The sequence below is a fragment of the Arachis ipaensis genome, chromosome B06 (genome assembly GCF_000816755.2).
Source record: "Arachis ipaensis cultivar K30076 chromosome B06, Araip1.1, whole genome shotgun sequence".
Classification (NCBI taxonomy): Eukaryota; Viridiplantae; Streptophyta; class Magnoliopsida; order Fabales; family Fabaceae; genus Arachis; species Arachis ipaensis.
Genome location: NC_029790.2, coordinates 22,127,955 through 22,149,015, shown reverse-complemented (window position 1 = coordinate 22,149,015; position 21,061 = coordinate 22,127,955). Strand labels below are relative to the sequence as shown.

General features: G+C 37.7%; 1 protein-coding gene across 1 annotated transcript; it reads left to right on the top strand.

Annotated features, from left to right (window-relative positions):
* LOC107646666 lies at positions 18,424-19,737 on the top strand. Its single transcript, XM_016350834.1, has one exon. It carries the CDS (start codon positions 18,424-18,426, stop codon positions 19,735-19,737), a length of 1,314 nt encoding a protein of 437 aa, XP_016206320.1.

Here is a 21,061-nt window from a genome sequence, read left to right as displayed (position 1 = left end):
TGAGTAAAAGAGTCACTGAAATCCCTCCTAGTACTCTCCCAAGCAATACAGAAGAGAATCCAAAAAGAGAGTGCAAGGCCATTGATTTAACCATCATGGCCGAACCCAAAGAGGAGGGAGAGGACGTGAATCCCAGTGAGGAAGACCTCCTGGGACGTCCAGTGACCAATAAGGAGTTTCTCTCTGAGGAACCAAAGGAATCTGAGGCTCACCTAGAGACCATAGAGATTCCATTGAACCTCTTTATGCCCTTCATGAGCTCTGATGAGTATTCTTCTTCTGAAGAGAATGAGGATGTTACTGAAGAGCAAGTTGCCAAGTACCTTGGTGCAATCATGAAGCTGAATGCCAAATTAATTGGTAATGAGACTTGGGAAGATGAACCTCCCTTGCTCATCAATGAACTGAGTGATCTGGATCAACTGGCATTGCCTCAGAAGAAACAGGATCCTGGAAAGTTCTTAATACCTTGTACCATAGGCACCATGACCTTTGAGAAGGCTCTATGTGACCTTGGATCAGGAATAAACCTCATGCCACTCTCTGTAATGGAGAAACTGGGAATCTTTGAGGTGCAAACTGCTAAAATCTCATTAGAGATGGCAGACAACTCAAGAAAATAGGCTTATGGACAAGTAGAGGACATGCTAGTAAAGGTTGAAGGCCTTTACATCCCTGCTGATTTCATAATCCTGGATACTGGGAAGGATGAGGATGAATCCATCATCCTTGGAAGACCCTTCCTAGCCATAGCAAGAGCTGTGATTGATGTAGACAGAGGAGAACTGATCCTTCAACTGAATGAGGACAATCTTGTGTTTAAAACTCAAACTCAAGGATCTCCTTCTATAACCATGGAGAGGAAGCATGAAAAGCTTCTCTCACTGCAGAGTCAACCAAAGCCCCCACAGTCAAACTCTAAGTTTGGTGTTGGGAGGTTCCAACCTTGCTCTGATTATCTGTGAGGCTCTATGAGAGCTCACTGTCAAGCTATTGACATTAAAGAAGTGCTTGTTGGGAGGCAACCCAATGTTATTTAATTTTATTTTTATTATTATTTCGTGTTTTATTAGGTTGATGTTCATGTAAAGTCACAAAAACTACTGAAAAATAAAAAAAATAGAATAAAAAACAGCATTAAAAACAGCACACCCTGGAGGAAGGGCTTACTGGCGTTTAAACGCCAGTAAGGAGCATCTGGCTGGCGTTTAACGCCAGAACAGAGCATGAAACTGGCATTAAACACCAGAAACAAGCAGTAGTTTGACGTTTAAATGCCAGGATTTCACCCAGAGGAAAGCTGGCGTTAAACGCCAGAAACAAGCATCAGACTGGCGTTTAACGCCAGAAATATGCACCACACTGGCGTTCAACGCCAGAAACATGCTATAGACTGGCGTTGAACGCCCAAAACAAGCATGGAAGTGGCGTTTAACGCCAGAAATATGCTGCAGTCTGGCGTTAAATGCCAGAATTGCACAGCAAGGGCGTTTTACACGCCTAATTGGAGCAGGGACGTTAAGTCCTTGGCCCCACTGGATCTGTGGACCCCACAGGATCCCTACCACTTCTTCTCTTATCTTCACACCTTTTCATAACATTCTTCCTCAATTAACCTCCACCAATCACCTCCATTACTCCTCCAAAACCATCATACAACCCACCTACACCCACCTACTTAAATTCAAACCATCACTCCTTCATTTTCACACATCATAACCACCTAAACCCTCTTGACCGAACCATTCACACACCTCCATCTCCTCCATTTTCTTCTTTTTCTACTCACTTATTTCTTCTTTTGCTCGGGGACGAGCAAACCTTCTAAGTTTGGTGTGGTAAAAGCATTGCTTTTTGTTTTTCCATAACCATCTAGGGCACCTAAGGCCAGAGACATTCTCATTGAAGAGAACAAGCCCATCACTAAGAAAAGGATGGAGCAAAAAAGAGATCATGGACCTCAATAAGAGCATGAGGAAATCCCCCACCATGAAATCCCTGAGATGCCTCAAGGGATGCACTTTCCTCCACAAAACTATTGGGAGCAAATCAACATCTCCCTAGGAGAATTAAGTTCCAATATGGGACAATTAAGGGTGGAGCACCAAGAGCACTCCATAATCCTCCATGAAATTAGAGAAGATTAAAGAGCTATGAGGGAGGAACAAGAAAGACAAGGAAGAGACATAGAGGAGCTCAAGAGCACCATTGGTTCTTCAAGAAGAGGAATACACCACCCTCACTAAGGTGGACTCATTCCTTAATCTCCTTGTCTATTTATTTTACTATTTTTTGACACCTCTAATTGGGGACTTTAGTAAAGTTGAGTCACAATCTGAAAAGGTTCACTCAGTTATGTGTTTGTGGCATTTATGTATCCGGTGGTAATATTGGAAAGAAAAGGTTCACCCAGTTATGTGTCTGTGGCATTTATGTATCCGGTGGTAATATTGGAAAACAAAGTGCTTAGGGCCACGGTCAAGACTCATAAAGTAGCTGTGTTCAAGAATCAACATACTGAACTAGGAAAATCAATAACACTATCTGTACTCTGAGTTCCTATAGATGCCAATCATTCTGAACTTCAATGGATAAAGTGAGATGCCAAAACTATTCAAGAGGCAAAAAGCTACAAGTCCCGCTCATCTGATTGGAGCTAAGTTTCATTGATATTTTGGAATTTATAGTATATTCTCTTCTTTTTATCCTATTTGATTTTCAGTTGCTTGGGGACAAGCAACAATTTAAGTTTGGTGTTGTGATGAGCGGATAATTTATACGCTTTTTGGCATTGTTTTTACATAGTTTTTAGTATGATTTAGTTAGTTTTTAGTATATTTTTATTAGTTTTTAAATAAAATTCACATTTCTGGACTTTACTATGAGTTTGTGTGTTTTTCTGTGATTTCAGGTATTTTCTGGCTGAAATTGAGGGACTTGAGCAAAAATAAGATTCAGAGGTTGAAGAAGGACTACAGATGCTGTTGGATTCTGACCCCCCTGCACTCAAAGTGGATTTTCTGGAGCTACATAACTCCAAATGGCACGCTCTCAATTGCGTTGTAAAGTAGACATCCAGGGCTTTCCAGAAATATATAATAGTTCATACTTTGATTAAGTATAGATGACGTAAACTGGCGTTCAACGTCAGCTCCATGCTGCATTCTGGAGTCAAACGCCAGAAACAGGTTACAAAGTGGAGTTAAACGTTAGAAACAGGTTACAAACTGGCGTTCAACTCCAAGAAAGACCTCTACACATGTAAAGCTCAATGCTCAGTCCAAGCACACACCAAGTAGGCCTCAGAAGTGGATTTCTGCATCATTTACTCATTTCTGTAAACCCTAGTAACTAGTTTAGTATAAATAGAACTTCTTACTATTGTATTGGGAGATCTTTGATCAGTTTTTATGCTATCTTAGACCTTTATGGGGGCTGGCCATTCGGCCATGCCTGAACCTTCATCACTTATGTATTTTCAACGGTAGAGTTTCTACACACCATAGATTAAGGTGTGGAGCTCTGCTGCTCCTCAAAGATTAATGCAAACTACTACTATTCTTCTATTCAATTCAACTTATTCAGCTTCTAAGATATTCATTCGCACTTCAATATGAAGGATGTGATGATCGTGACAGTCATCATCATTCTCAACTTATGAACGCGTGCCTGACAACCACTTCCGTTCTACCTTAGATTGAATGGATATCTCTTGGATATCTAATATAGGGGACCGAGTCCGAGTTATTAATGTCTTCGTGGTATAAGTTAGAACCCATGGACGGCCATTCTTGAGGGTCCGGAAAGTCTAAACCTTGTATGTGGTATTCCGAGTAGGATTCAGGGATTGAATGACTGTGACGAGCTTCAAACTCGCGAGTGCTGGGCGTAGTGACAGACGCAAAAGGATCAATGGATCCTATTCCAATATGATCGAGAACCGACAGATGATTAGCCATGCAGTGACAGCGCATTGGACCATTTTCACTGAGAGGACAGGTGGCCATTGACAACGGAGATGCCTAACATACAGCTTTCCATGGAAAGGAGTAGGAATGATTGGATGAAGACAGCAGGAGAGCAGAGGTTCAGAGGGATGAAAGCATCTCCATACGCTTATCTGAAATTCTCACCAATGAATTACATAAGTATCTCTATCTTCATTTTACGTTTTATTTATCTTTTAATTATTAAATCACCATAACCATTTGAATCCGCTTGACTGATATTTACAAGGTGACCATAGCTTGCTTCAAGCTGACAATCTCTGTGGGATCGACCATTACTCACGTAAGGTTTATTACTTGGACGACCCAGTGCACTTGCTGGTTAGTTGTGCGAAGTTGTGAAGAAAGTGCTAAAGTTTATAACGCGCATACCAAGTTGAGTGCCATTGTTAGAGATCACAAATTCGTGCACCAGCTGTGAAGCTTGATCTCTTTAAGACCAAACTCTGATACCAATTGATGGTAATCAGTGGCTAAGAGAAAGGGGGGGTTGAATCTTAGCCCCTCTTTTTGCTGAATATTACTTTCTGCCTTTTAAGATAGCTTCAGGAGATATTTCTGCTTTTTGTCTCATAACAAGTCAAGAGATATTTTCTTTTTGTCTCGTAACCGGTTATGAGATATTTTTCAATTTTGTCTCCTACGCAACAGAATCAGAAATGGAGTAGATGAGAAAGAGAGAATCACACCCAGAAGTATCCTGGTTCAGCTGCTAAGTGCAATGCAGCCTACATCCAGTCTCCATCACAGACAGAATTTCACTATAATCAACAGATTACATACACCAATTCTTCGCTAGGAACTACCCATTCCTATCTGAGACAAGTCCAGAATCTATCCCCAAAACTAAACTTGACTCGTACAACTGCCAAGCTTTCAACCACAAAGTGCTAACCCAACTTGCAAGGGAACAAGTTCAAATTCTACCCCAACCTAAACTTGACTAGACCTCAATCTAGCTTTCAACCGCAAAGTGCTAACCCAACTTGCAAGAGAATCTCCTCAGGATCATGACAACAAAATAGAAATATATACAAAGAATTTCTGAGATAATAATGGCTTTTTCTTTAACTCTCTGCCTTTTTTCACTCGTTGGCTTTTTCTTACAAAATCTCATATTTTGCCTTTTACCAATGAAACACAGACAGACTCACTGAGAAAAAGAAATATTCAATGAAAGCCATGAAGGAGAAGAATAAACATCTCAAAGAGCTATGGAAACCCAAACGTGTGCTCTCACTCCTTATCTCAACCCTTAGCCGTTCTCCCTTATTATAGAAGGGGAAGCTTCCAAGGTTGAAACCGGTTCAACCAAGCCACCAGCATCTTCTCCATCACATAAGGCCGGTTCGGACAGAGAAAAGAGAGAGGAAAAACCGAAAGTAAATCAACATGCATGTGCCTATCTCTCATCCCTTCTTATCAAGCTACATCAATCTGAACCCTCCATCTTGACTTTGTCCCCAAGAAATAATTCTGACCCTTGATGAACTCTTGATCTTTGACAGCTCCATCTGTTTTATTTTCGCTTCTTCCTGCACGTAGCTATAGTAGCTACCTTCTGTGATGGATGAACAAAAGTGGAGACGAGCTTCACCTCAGAGATCTTCTTCTCTGACCGAAACGGATTGCTTCTACTTTAGGCATGGAGATCTTGAAGCTTCTTCTCCACATCTTGCCTTTAGTGGAAAAGATCTCAACCATGCCATGCTTCGGATCTTCTTTTTTCAAAAGCCATCACCCTAGCCTTTTCTTCTTCCGTTAGCCTTACTGTTGCTTTTCTCTGATAACTTGTATTTTCTTCTTCTTCCTCTGATGGATGTGACAGAATGCAAAGAGAGAGGAGAAAGAAGACACAAAGTTTTTCAAAGAACAATTAAATGAATTGAAATTCTATTCACATTACTCAAGGAGTGGAGTAACGTGTGGAACCATCAATGCAATTAACTCAATTTAATTTTCTTTTCAGTTACCAAGGCAAGTAATTAAATCAATTGAATTTTGAGTTTGGTTACCAATGCTTGCAATTAACCAAGTTGAATTTTAAGTTCCAGTAACAAGTGGAGTTGGTAACCGAAGCATGCCTTTAATGAAATTAAACTCAATTGGATTTTTACTTCCAGTAACCAAGAATGATAACTTTGACAATTTGAGTTCCCTTTGGTTTGTGACCACTGAACGGGTTCCTCTCTCAATCTTGGGTCAATTGTTTTATTTCATCATGGGCTTGTGATATGGGCCTCTTTGGATTCTTCTTTTAATATTCAGCCACTAGAAGTGGACAATTATTATTGGGCTGAAATATGTTTAGTAACAAAACTGGGCTTTTATCACTTGAGCCAAGAAACAATTTTATTTTTCACTTACACACTAAACCAAATCCATCATACAACCAATTGGAAGCAATTAACAAATTAATGATTTTTTAATTAATATTTTAATAATGTTTGATCATCATAATAATTCAAGTTTTCCAAATTCAACAATCTCCCCCTTGATGACAAACATTATTAAAACTGAATTGAAATGATTAGGATTAGATAACTTTCCTTTGAAGATTTGCCAAAATCTGCCCCTTTCTTTTGTTCAATGTGCTCCCCCTTAATGTGTGCCTGATTAACAAAATATTCAAGAAAGCCATCACCTGTATACAAGCTCTAAAGAGTTCCAAGAAGATAAAGATTTCAAAACATGGAACCTTTAAGACCGAACCATTATTTTCACAACATGATCCAGACAGCACATATATGTATACTTGAGCAAATAAATTTTTCAAAATATAATTAGAGCTCAAGTTGAAATTCTCTGACACAGAGTGCTCAAAATAATGAGCCAAAATAGAGCACAAATATGAAACAGAATGCTCATGTTCAAACAGAATGCTCATGTCGAAACAGGACAGCAAATAAACAGTTTCAATTTAGCAATTCAGCCCTTCTTTCATTTTTCTCCTCCTTTTGTCATCAAGGAGGGACACATCATATGTCAAAAGTTTGCAAAGATCTTATCAATTCATAAAAAATTATCAGCCAGCCTTGAAACAAGCATGAATCAGAGCTAAACCAAAAGTTAATTAAATACTATTTATTCACAAGCTCAGATGCTAAGCTATAAACAATATTCACAACCAAATCAAACTACAGATTTTTAAACACAAATTTAAATAATAAATAGCAGTAAATTAAAATTATAAACAGCAGGTTCAAGCATCATTATCATAGATCAAGATAAAAACAAACAACAGCCTTTCAATTCATTTTTCTTTCTCCACCTTTTCTCATTAAGGAGGGACACCTACATGGAAAAACAGTTCACCATATATGCAAAAAAAAATTAGAGCAGATAAAAGTGTAAAAGCCAAGCTACAATCACCAAATCAAAGTTCAACAACTAAAATCCAAAAATAGAGCAAAAATAATAATAAACCAATGTTTCAGAAATAGTTTTTCAGCAGCAACATCATGGAGCAGTCTTAAAAAAGAAGACTCAGATACCAAAACAAAACAAAAACTATAATAAGTATAAGCAATATTCACAATCAAACCAATATGCATACTCATAGCTGCGTGAAATAATAGTGTAAAACCAAGAAAATTGCAGCCAGTCTCAAGCATCATAAGTTCAACTGTTTCACTATAGCTGTTTAAATTTATTTTCACACAATACTTACTCCCCCTATTGTTATCAAGAATAATAAACCTGCACACAAAAACAGTTCAATATGTAATCCACAAGTGCAAAACAGGTATGAGTGTAAGTGTCAACAGAAGCTGTAAAATGTATCATAAAAAAATAGATTATAAGAAATCAGCTGCATTAAATTGGGCTAGACATCAGATCCCTCATCCTTGGTTGTAGGAGGATTTTCCTCTTCTTTCAAAATCGTGTCCTTGGCTGCCTTTGTGCCCTTTTTCTTAGATTTCTTTACAGCACCACTACCCTTAAGATATAAAATTCTGTCTTGGGTTTCATAACTCAGATTGACACCAAAATACTCAAAAAATGCAAGTTAAAAACATTCTATATGTAAGGAAAAATGGGAGTAGTGGAGAAGATGAGAAGTCATCATAATAACTGCTTTAAATGTTCCACAAACCAATTTAATAAAATGGGATTAAAATAATTTTGAATTTTAAAAATAATACGGGCAGTTTTAAACTAACAAATCAAATAAAAATTGAAAAGAATTTGAAACTTATTTGACTTGAAAAAAGATGAATGCAAATACTCTTTTTTTTTGTGTGTATGTGATCAAAATAAGCAATGAGATCCACTTCATAAAACAAAACAACTTTCTCTTGGTTTAGTGGTGGTTTTAAAGAAACACATTTGACCACCAAGGATTTAGTTCAGATCCAAATTCATTTAAAATTATCAACACATAGTCTGAACATCATGGAACCTAGAGGGAGTCATCATCTGCCCAGTTTTGTCTCCTTGTAACCTGTGAGACAAAAACAACCAGAAAAATCTTTGAGCATATTTAATTCAAAAAAAAAAAACTTAACAATCAAAAGTCCCTATAGTAGTTCTCAATTTCACAAATTAAATGTCATTTGTTCCCTTTTGCACATGTTCTTTTATGGAATGAAATCTTACTTCAGTGTGCTTAGTTCTTGAGTGTAAAATAGGATTTTGAAAAAAGATTTATTGCACTCAAGTTGTCACAAAACATAGGAATACTATTGACTTGCAATTTGTAATGTGTAAGTTGTGCTTTGAACCAAGTCAATTGAGAACAAGAGGAAGTTAAGATATATTCTGCCTCAGCTGTTGACAGAGGTAGCTTGCTTCTTGCTTGACCACACATGGATTGTCCAAGATAACAACAAATCTCTGAAATGCTGCTTCTATTCACACGATCTCAGCAAAATCTGCATCACAATATCTATCTTATTTTTTTTTTCAAATTGGACCAGCTCTTTCTCCATTGCTTTCACCCATGAGGGATCTTCAAGAGCTTGCTTCAAATTGAGAGGTTCTAATTGGGACAAGAAAGCAACATTATTTGCCTCCACTTGCTTCTTGCTTGAGGATCTAGTTGTCATGCCTTGTGAAGAGTCTCTAATGAGGAATTCATGAGGGTAATTCTTTAAGAACTTCCATTCACGTTACTTTTGAGTTGAGGCTTCAGCTTGACCTTGGCAAGGTTCTGATGAGTCCATTGTTCTGGATTTTCTGGCTTGGTCAGGAGACAAAATGAAAATGTCTCCTTTATTCACAGGAGCCATTTTTGGACTGACGATATCCACAGCTGGAACATATTTGGGATTCGCTTGGTTTACTTGAGGATTTGCTTCTGTTTTACTTTCTGCATCAATTTTCTAGGCAACACTTGAAATGGAGTTAGACTCACAAAAAATAATATGTATGGACTCCTCAATTTATTCTATGTTCCTTGATGTAAACTCTATAAGCTTTACTAGTGGTTGACTATTCAACAAAGATACCTTTATAAGATTTTGGATCAAATTTTCTAAGATTATCTTTAGTGTTTAACACAAAATATTTGCATCCAAAAGTATGAAAGTACTTAAGATTGGGTGGTATTCCTTTTCAAAGCTCATATGGTGTTTTCTTTAAAACTTTTCTAATGATGATTTGGTTCAAAATATAGCTTCAGTCCAAAAAAAATTTTGGAATTTCATTTTTACTAAAACATAGCCCTAGTTATTTCTTGAAGGCCTCTATTTCTCCTTTCAACAACTCTATTTTATTGAGGTATTCTAGAACATAAAAAATTATATGAAATACCAAATTCATCAAAGTGTTGTTTTCCAAACTCATTTCCATGATCACTTCTTAAGAAAAATAATTTTCAAAAAATTCATTTTGAATCTTTTTGTATAGAGTTAAAAAATCAAGAAAGACATCATTCTTATGAGCTAAGAAAAGAATCCATCCAAACTTAGTATAGTCATCAAACACCACTAAGCTATAGTGCTTACCACCAAGACTTTGAATCCTTATAGGACCAAAAAGATCAATATGTAGAATTTTCACTGTTCTTTTGGTTGAGATGTCATCCTTGGGTTTGAAAGAATTTTTTTTTGCTTGTTTACCCAATTGACAATCATCACAAGTGATGTCTTTGTCAAATTTTATTTTAGGAAGACCTCTAACCACATTCTTTTTCACAAGCTTAGAAATTTAAAACATGTTTGCATGTCCCAATTTCTTGTACCATTACCTTTTTTTTATTCCAAAGAAGTAAAACAAGCTACATTTTGTTCTTTTTAGTTCCTCTAAGGTTAGTCCATACACATTCTTGCATATTTTAACTTCAAATAAAATTTCACCAGATTTTTCACACACAACCAAGCATTCCAATTTTTTGAGAATAGCCAAACAATATAAATCACACAATTGGCTAATGCCTAGCAGATTGTGTTTCAACCCATCAACTCAAAATACAACATCAATGAAAGTTGAGAAATTCTCACGGACCTTACATATGGCCACAATTTTTCATTTACCATTGTCGTCGAAAGTCACAAAACTTCCATCGAATTTATCAAGCTTGATGAAGAAAGTGGACTTCTTGGTCATGTGCCTAGAGCATCCCCTATTCAAGTATCACATGTCTTTCTTCTTCTTGGATGCTAAGTAAAACTGCACAAATCTTTTAGGTATCCAAACTAATTTGGATCCTTTGAAGTTAGTCCTTCTTAGTTTTCCAAGAGCATTAAAATCACAAACAACTTTGTATGTTTTTTTTTCTACTCTTCTTTTATCAATAAAGCATTAAGAAGAAGAGTGACCAGATTTATTGCAATTAAAACAGTGATTTGTATGAGCATGTTGCTGAAAACACTTTAAGATATGATGCTGATCAAAAGATTTGAATTTTCTGGTATTTGAAAGGGTGCATTTCTTTTGAAAGATCCATCTCTAACATTAGTACCTCCTTTTGTCAGAAACCTTAAACCAGAATTTCTTGACACAAATGGGTATCTAGAACGTGAGGCTCTTTTGTGAAAGAGAAATTTTCTAAAAACGTCTTCATTGTTAGAGATGTAACCCATACCAGAGTTTATTTGAAGCAGGTTCAGGTTTTGAATAAGATGCATTTTTATAAAAATATATGGCTTTTCAAAATCAGCATCAATGTTAGATGAGTATTCAAGGACAGATTTATCAAATGATGATTTTATTTTTGAAGATGATGTTGTGAATTTGCAAGTGATTTTTTATTTAAAAAAATACATCATTTTTCATTACATACCCTAAACCTAATTTTTCAAACAAAGTTCTTTGATTAGCAAGTAATTTGTCTAAGTTGCTTGAGTTATGTGCAAATTTTGCTAAATCATGATTCAAACTTTTGATCATTTCATTTAATCTTTTATTTTTAGCAATAGATTTTTGAGAGAGATCAATAATGTGCTTTCCATTGAACATTTTAATTTCAGATTTTAAAAAATCTATTTTCTTTATTGAAATTAAAAGCACATTTGGTCTCCTTCACCCTTTTCTTTCAAAAACTCATTTTCAGCATTCAAAAGTTCATTTTCAGATTTATATTTGTTGTATTTATTCAGCAATATTTCAGAAAGGTGAGAGAGATCATTAATAGTCACATGCAAATCATCAAGAGATAAGTCATAGAAATTTACCTCTTCTTGTTGATCTTCTTTAGTCATGAAACAGATTTGTGCTCTATCTTCGGAGTCTTCTTCCTTATCTGAGTCAATCTTGAGATCCTCCCAAGAAGCCATTAGTCCTTTCCTTTTTTGGTTTCTTTGAGTTGCCACCTCTGCTTCTTCCTTTGAGTTTCATCATCCTTCTAAGTTTCCTAGCAAAACATGCAAACTTGTAATCTTATAAACAGTCACTGGATTCATCATCTAATGATTCTGTGCAAGATTTAAGAGCCACTCTCCCTTTTTTTTGTGTCATCATTATTTTTTTTCATATTCTAGTAACTTTTATCTTAACTCATTACAGGTTATATCACTTTCCACTCTCTTGTCAAGCTTCTCAAGATTTTCCTCACTAGCATCTGTTCGGAATGAGTAATCCCCATAGCTTCCAAGCTATTACTGATGATAAAGAATGTCATCAATTGATTCTCCTTTCTTCATAGAGAACATCTCATACTATTTGCTCAACATGTTAATGTTGGTTTCTTTTACTTGTGTGGTGCCTTTATTTGTGACTTGAAACTTTATCCCAGATTTTCTTTGCTGTTTTGCATCTTGAATCCTTCTGGTATTCCTTGAAGCTGATTACACAGTTCAGCATGTTGACAGCATTGCCATTTAGTTTTTCTTTCCTTTTGTCATCTTCATTCCATTCTGCTTCGACTTTGGGAGAGACAACACTACCAGCGCCATCCTTTGTAGGACTTGAAGACCATTTATGATTATCTTCCACATGTTGTAATCCACTGACTGAGAAAAGATCTTCATTCTTTCTTTTCAATAGTTAAAGTTTTTTTTCAAGAATGGAGATCTGTTGTTGGACTGTCCTTCTGTCAGAATATAAGCCATTGTGTTTGAACCCATGTAGTTTGCTATTAGGATCTTTTCCTCCAAGCTGTGAAGCTTGATCTCTTTGAGACCAAGCTCTAATACCAATTGATGGTAATCAGTGACTAAATGAAGGGGGGGTTTGAATTTTAGCCCCTCTTTTTACTGAATATTACTTTCTACCTTTTAAGATAGCTTCAGGAGATATTTCTGCTTTTTGTCTCATAAAAAGTCAAGAGACATTTTCTTTTTGTCTCGTAACCGGTTAGGAGATATTTTTTAATTTTGTCTCCTACGCAACAGAATCAGAAATGGAGTAGATGAGAAAGAGAGAATCACACCCAGAAGTATCCTGGTTCAGCTGCTAAGTGCAATACAGCCTACATCCAGTCTCCATCACAGTAGTGACAGAATTTCACTATAATCAACAGATTACACACACCAATTCTTCCCTAGGAACTACCCATTCCTATCTGAGACAAGTCCAGAATCTATCCCTAAAACTGAACTTGACTTGGACAACTGCCAAGCTTTCAACCGCAAAGTGCTAACCCAACTTGCAAGGGAACAAGTCCAGATTCTACCCCAACATGAACTTGACTAGACCTCAATCCAGTTTTTAACTGCAAAGTGCTAACCTAATTTGCAAGAGAATTCCCTCAGGATCATGACAACAAAATAGAAATACATATAAAGAATTTCTGAGATAATAATGGCTTTTTCTTTAACTCTCTACCTTTTTTCACTCGTTGGCTTTTTTTTTTTACAAAATCTCACATTTTGCCTTTTACTAATGAAACACATACAGACTCACTGACAAAAAGAAATATTCAATGTAAGCCATGAAGGAGGAGAATAAACATCTCAAAGAGCTATGGGAACCCAAACATATGCTCTCACTCCTTGTCTAAACCCTTGGCTGTTCTCCCTTATTATAGAAGGGGAAGCTTCCAAGGTTGAAACCGGTTTAACCAAGCCACCAACATCTTCTCCATCACATAAGGCCGTTTCGAACAGAGAGAAGAGATAGGGAAAACCGAAAGTAAATTAACATGCATATACCTCTCTCTCATCCCTTCTCATCAAGCTTCATCAATCTGAGCCCTCCATCTTGACTTTGTCCCCAAGAAAGAATTCTGACCCTTGATGAACTATTGATCCTTGACAGCTCCATCTATTCAATTTTTGCTTCTTCCTCCATGTAGCTACAGTAGCTACCTTCTGTGATGGATGAACAAAAGTGAAAACGAGCTTCACCTCAGAGATCTTCTTCTCTAACCAAAATGGATTGCTTCTACTTTAGGCATGGAGATCTTGAAGCTTCTTCTCCACATCTTACCTTTAGTGAAAAAGATCTCAACCATGCCATGCTTTGGATCTTCTTTTCTCAAAGGCCATCATCCTAGCCTTTTCTTCTTCCGTTAGCCTTACTGTTGCTTTTCTCTGATAACTTGTACTTTTTTCTTCTTCCTCTGATGGATGTGACAGAATGCAAAGAGAGAAAGGAGAGAGAAAACACAAAGTTTTTCAAAGAACAATTAAATGAATTGAAATTCCATTCACATTACTCAAGGAGTGGAGTAACGTGTGGAACCATCAATGCAATTAACTCAATTTAATTTTCTTTTTCAGTTATCAAGGCAAGTAATTAAATCAATTGAATTTTGAGTTTGGTTACCAATGCTTGCAATTAACCAAGTTGAATTTTAAGTTCCAGTAACAAGTGGAGTTGGTAACCAAAGCATGCCTTTAATGAAATTAAACTCAATTAGATTTTTACTTCAAGTAACCAACAATGATAACTTTGACAATTTGAGTTCCCTTTGGTTTGTGACCGCTGAACGGGTTCTTCTCTCAACCTTGGGTCAATTGTTTCATTTCATCATGGGCTTGTGATATGGGCCTCTTTGGATCTTTCTTCTTTTAATATTCAGCCACTAGAAGTGGACAATTATTATTGGGCTGAAATATGTTTAGTAACAAAGCTGGGTTTTTATCACTTGAGCCAAGAAACAATTTTATTTTTCACCTACACACTAAACCAAATCTATCGTACAACCAATTGGAAGCAATTAACAAATTAATGATTTTTTAATTAATATTTTAATAATATTTGATCATCATAATAATTCAAGTTTTCCAAACTCAACAGATGGCTTTATGGCCAATGGCCGAATGAGCACATTATAAACTAGCAAATCAAAGAGGACAAATGTGTGAAGAGTATTATAAGAAAATAAGAGTTTTATCTTTTTGAGGATAATTATTAGTATTACATGCATCACCAAAGCATTGTGTAAATTGATCCAGAAAGCTACATTTTGTTCATGTTTCAAAAATTAATATTAATTTTTTAATTAATATTAATTAATTTTTTTAAATTATTTTATTGATTTTTGTACTGTATCGCTAAAACATCGGATGAATCGAGTTATACCTCGGCACATTAAACTATATTCAAAAATTAAAATGACTCTTTCCTAACAAACCACTCCCCCATGATCTCACTTCAAAGTCGGTCACGAAGATCTCGGCTCGAGCGATGACTCATTCAGTACCAACTACTCTATAAATCAGGAACAAGGCGGACGACGGGCACCAGATCATTCAACAACACAACCTCACTGATTATATACCCATTTTTTCTCAAGTGATTCTTTACTGACTTGAGCGTCGGAGTCCTTTTTATAGGTACAAGGCTTGGGTTTGAGTTCACGAGGATATTCCGAGTCTAGATTAAACTATCAGACGTTTTGGACCATCACAAGACTAACGTATAACTCAGAAGGAGTATCCTTTCCAAAATATTTGGCGCCTACCGTGGGGCCCCGCCTCGCTTTTAGTTTCAATCTAACACTATTATATTCGACTTGTATCTTCTTTTCTTTTCAGAAGTCGAAGCATGACGGATCATTCGGTGACTCCTCAGGCCAACCCCACCAACACTGAGCTCTTAGCTTCTAACGCTGCTCTACAGGCAGAAAACCAACGAATGGTCAAACTGTTAGCAACAATGCAGAACAATGGCGAAGCAAAGAATGATAAGAAGACCAATGCCGATCTCCACGAGGAATGCCAGTCAAAATCAAATGCGAAGACAGGAGAAGCAACCCCTCAAAACAGAAAGACGACAGATTGGCCCTTTTTCTGAAGAAATAATGAATTTTAAAATGCCTAAAAATTTTCAATTCCAATGACTTTGACGCTGTACAAGGAGATCAGAAATCCTAAAGTTCATGTAACAAAATTCGAATCTATGATGTTTCTTAACAATGACTCCGATCCCATCTTATGCTGATCCTTTCCAATTTTTCTAGATGGAGCTGCTTTATTATGGTTTTCTAACTTACCTGTAGGTTTGATATCAAGCTTCGACGAATTTGCCAAATTATTCATAAACCACTTCGCAGCGTCCAAAATTTATATGCGAGATTTAGACTATCTCAGTACAATCAAACAAGGATAACATGAGAGTTTGAAGGACTACATGACACGCTTCACAATAGCAGCCATGGAAATCCCAGACCTCAATCCAAAAGTACAACTGCACACGATAAAGAGTGGCCTCTGACCTGGGAAATTCTTGAAAGCAATAGCAGTCGCAAAGCCGAAGATATTGGAGGATTTTAGAGACAAAGCAACCAGACAAATTAAAATTGAAGAATTACATGAAGCTCGGAGAAATGAAAGACCATTGTCTTGGAAAGAAGAGGAAAAACCTCCCAAATCTCAAAGCAAGGAGCCCAAAAAACCTTTCAAATTAACACTAAAGTTAGACTCATACACCAAGTTCAATACCAAAAGAGAAAACATCATCAAGGAGATACTACACAACAAATTAATAAAACCGCCGAGCAAGGTAGGGACATATCACGATCAAAAGTATGTAGACAGAAGCAAGCATTGTGCATTTCACCAGAAGTATGGCCATACCATTGATGAATGCGTAGTGGCTAAAGACCTGTTGTAAAGGGTAGCAAGACAAGGCCTACTGGATAAATATGTCACTTTCAGAAGCCAGAAAGAAACAAAGGACACTGACAAACCGAGCTATAGCTCCGACCACAAAGAAAAAGGAACTTGGTATGGACCAGTCGAAACTCCTGCATCCAAAGGAGTAATAAACTACATTTCAGGTGGCTTCGCAGGAGGAGGAGCAACCAATACAGCTACAAAAAGAAGTTACAGAGCCATGATGACAATGGAAGGGTCACAGAAAATAACCCAAACCTCGGCCCTAGCTGCTGATGAGCGGATAATTTATATGCTTTTTGGCATTGTTTTTAGTATGTTTTTAGTAGGATCTAGTTACTTTTAGGGATGTTTTCATTAGTTTTTATGTTAAATTCACATTTCTGGACTTTACTATGAGTTTGTGTGTTTTTCTGTGATTTCAGGTATTTTCTGGCTGAAATTGAGGGACTTGAGCAGAAATCAGATTCAGAGGTTGAAAAAGGACTGCTGATGCTGTTGGATTCTGACCTCCCTGCACTCAAAGTGGATTTTCTGGAGCTACAGAACTCGAAATGGCGCGCTTCCAATTGAGTTGAAAAGTAGACATCCAGGGCTTTTCAGCAATATAGAATAGTCCATACTTTGGCCAAGAATTGACGACGTAAACTGGCGTTCAACGCCAGCCTTCTGCCCAAATCTGGCGTCCAGCGCCAGAAAAGGATCCAAAACCAGAGTTGAACGCCCAAACTGGCACAGAAATTGGCGTTCAACTCCACAAATGGCCTCTGCACGTGCAACACTTAAGCTCAGCCCAAACACACACCAAGTGGGCCCCGGAAGTGGATTTATGCATCAAATACTTACTCATGTAAACCCTAGTGACTAGTTTATTATAAATAGGACCTCTTACTATTGTATTAGACCATCTTTTTGACCATCTTTGGATTACCTTATGATCCTTTGATCACGTTTTAGGGGGCTGGCCATCTCGGCCATGCCTGGACCTTCACTTATGTATTTTTAACGGTAGAGTTTCTACACTCCATAGATTAAGGTGTGGAGCTCTGCTGTTCCTCAAAGATTAATGCAAGTACTACTGTTTTCTATTCAATTCTTCTTATTTCGCTTCTAAGATATCCATTCGCACCCAAGAATGTGATGAAGGTGATGATTATGTGTGACGCTCATCATCCTTCTCCCTTATGAACGCGTGTCTGACAAACACTTCTGTTCTACATGAATTATGCTAGAATGAGTATCTCTTAGATCTCCTAACCAGAATCTTCGTGGCGTAAGCTAGAATGATGGCAGCATTCAAGAGAATCCGGAAGGTCTAAACCTTGTCTGTGGTATTCCAAGTAGGATTCAATGATTGAATGACTGTGACGAGCTCCTAACTCGCGATTGCAGGGCGTTAGTGACAGACGCAAAAGGATAGTAAATCCTATTCCAGCATGATCGGGAACCGACAGATGAATAGCCGGGCCGTGACAGGGTGCGTGAGCATATTATTCACTGAGAGGAGGGGATGTAGCCACTGACAACGGTGATGCCCTTGCATACAGCCAGCCATGGAAAGGAGTAAGACTGATTGGATGAAGATAGCAGGAAAGCAGAGGTTCAGAGGAACGAAAAGCATCTCCATTCGCTTGTCTGAAATTCCTACCAATGATTTACATAAGTATCTCTATCCCTATTTTATTATATTAAATTCGAAAACACCATTATCCATTTATATCTGCCTAACTGAGATTTACAAGGTGACTATAGCTTGCTTCATACCAACAATCTCCGTGGGATTCGACCCTTACTCACGTAAGGTATTACTTGGACGACCCAGTGCACTTGCTGGTTAGTTGTATCGAAGTTGTGACAATTATGAATTAAGATCAAAGCACCAAGCTTTGGAGCCATTACCAGGGATTGTTCGAGCCTGGACATCACAATTTCGTGCACCAGCTGCCCAGGTCACTTTTGGCGAGTCTGACTTCATGTCGCAATACCCGAACTTGGACGATCCGGTGGTAATCTCGATACACATGGGAGAACTAACAGTCAGAAAGGTTCTACTCGACCTTGGGAGTAGTACCGACATCCTGTTTTACTCCACATTTAAGAAGATGCAACTCAAGGACAAAGCACTACAACCATCACCTGGAGAATTCGTAGGGTTCTCCAGAGAAAGAGTTCCTGTATCAGGTTATGTATGGCTGAGAACAACGGTAGGAGAGTCTCCAAACTTAAAAACCCTAGATATCCAATTTTTTGTAGTTGATTGTGCAGGCCCTTATAATGTTATTTTGGGGCGTCCTTACCTGAACTCCTTTGGAGACATTATCTCTATAATTCACCTTTGTGTTAAGTTCCCTGTGCAGGATAACATAGTAGTGATGGTGCATGCCGACCAAAAAGAGGCTAGGCAATGCTACAATGTAGGCTTGAAAGTCACTCCAAAAGAGACTATCATAAGAGTACATTCTGTCTATAACTCAGAAAGCATTCCGACCTTGGCCGAACTAGATCCGAGGAATAGCAACAGTCGTCCCGCCCCAACGGACGACCTAGAAAAGGTACAACTCAGAAAAGCAGACCAGATTACTAACATCGGTTCTGTTTTCTCTGTAGGAACAAAACAAAATCTGATTGAAACACTAAAGTCCAACTCCGACCTATTAGCATGGACACCTGCTGACATGCCAAGGATCGATCCAAACTTTATATGTCATAAGTTAGCAGTCAATCCTAACGCCCGACCTGTAAGACAAAAGAAACGAAATCTGGGTATAGAAAGAAAAAATGCAGCAATAGTAGAAACACATAAATTACTTGATGCAGGTTTCATCCGAGAACTTAGTTTCTCATCATGGCTGGCAAATGTGGTAATGGTTAAGAAGAGCTCGGGAAAATGGCGCATTAGCGTGGACTTTACAGATCTAAACAAAGCTTACCTGAAGGACTCTTATCCACTGTCGAACATCGACAGACTGGTGGACGACACCTCAGGGTATCAATTGCTAAGTTTCATGGATGTCTACTCTGGCTACAATCAAATACAAATGCACCTTGATGATGAAGACAAAACAACGTTTGTGACTGACCAAGGTAATTTTTGTTATAAGGCCATGCCTTTTGGACTGAAAAATGCAGGAGCAACCTATCAAAGATTAATGGACAAGGTCTTCAAAGATCATATTGGCCGAAACATTAAGATATATGTCAAGGACAAGGTGGTCAAATCAAGCTCGGAACAACAACATGAAGTTGATCTTAATAAATCTTTCAGCAACTACAAAGGAACAATATGAGACTAAACCCAGAGAAATGTGCATTTGGAGTACATGGAGGTAAATTCCTCGGATTCCTACTAACAAATAGGGGGATAGAAGCCAACCCCGACAAGTGTCAGGCCGTGATAAACATGCAATCACCATGGTCAATCAAAGAGGTGCAACAGCTTACAGGTCGCCTAGCAGCCCTATCCTGATTCTTGCCTATAGCAACTGCCAAGTCACATCATTTCTTCAACACCCTAAAGAAGGCGAGAAGTTCAGCTGGACAAACGAATGTGAAATCCTTTGTTGAATTAAAAAATCTTCTAGGCTCACCACCTATACTAAAGAAACCACAACCAGGTAAACCCATTTTCGTATTTCTTTCAATTTCAACTAACACGGTTAGCTCCGTGCTTTTAATAAAAACAAAGAAAGAACAACACCGAGTATATTTTGTGAGCAAAGTCCTACAAAATGCCAAAACAAGAGACCCGACGATAGAAAAATTAGCATTTGGCTTAGTCATCACAGCTCGGCGTCTACGACATTATTTTCAGACACATCAGATAATAGTTTGGACTGGCCATCCCTTACGTCAAATATTATCAAAACCATACCTAGCAGGACGACTCACAAAATGGGCAATAGAGCTCTCCAAATTCGATATCTCCTACAAATCACGAGGATCTCCTAAAGCCCAAGCATTGGCCAATTTCATCTCAGAATTTACAAACACAGAAGAAACAGTCAAGACATGGCAACTGTATGTAGATGGAGCATTGAATGAAAGCGGATGTGGAGCAAGGATCCTATTAAAAGATGACACTGGCTCACAAGCCGAATAATTAATCAAATTCCTCTTCCAAGCCACCAATAGCCAAGCCAAATATGAGGCACTTCTAGCAGGCCTCAGGTTAGCAGAGGAAATAGAAGTAAAGAATTGATGAGCGGATAATTTATACGCTTTTTGACATTGTTTTTAGTATGTTTTTAGTAGAATCTAGTTACTTTTAGGGATGTTTTTAATAGATTTTGTGTTAAATTCACATTTCTGGACTTTACTATGAGTTTGTGTGTTTTTCTGTGATTTCAGGTATTTTCTGGCTGAAATCGAGGGACTTGAGCAGAAATCAGATTCAGAGGTTGAAAAAGGACTGCTAATGCTGTTGGATTTTGACCTCCCTGCATTCAAAGTGGATTTTCTGGAGCTACAGAACTCGAAATGGCGGACTTGGACGACCCAGTGCACTTGCTGGTTAGTTGTATCGAAGTTGTGACAATTATGAATTAAGATCAGAGCACCAAGCTTTGGAGCCATTACCAGGATTTGTTCGAGCCTGGAGATCACAATTTCGTG

Excerpts from the sequence above, each read along its gene's own strand:
- LOC107646666 (XM_016350834.1), top strand. The coding sequence starts at position 18,424 with ATGTCGCAATACCCGAACTTGGACGATCCGGTGGTAATCTCGATACAC.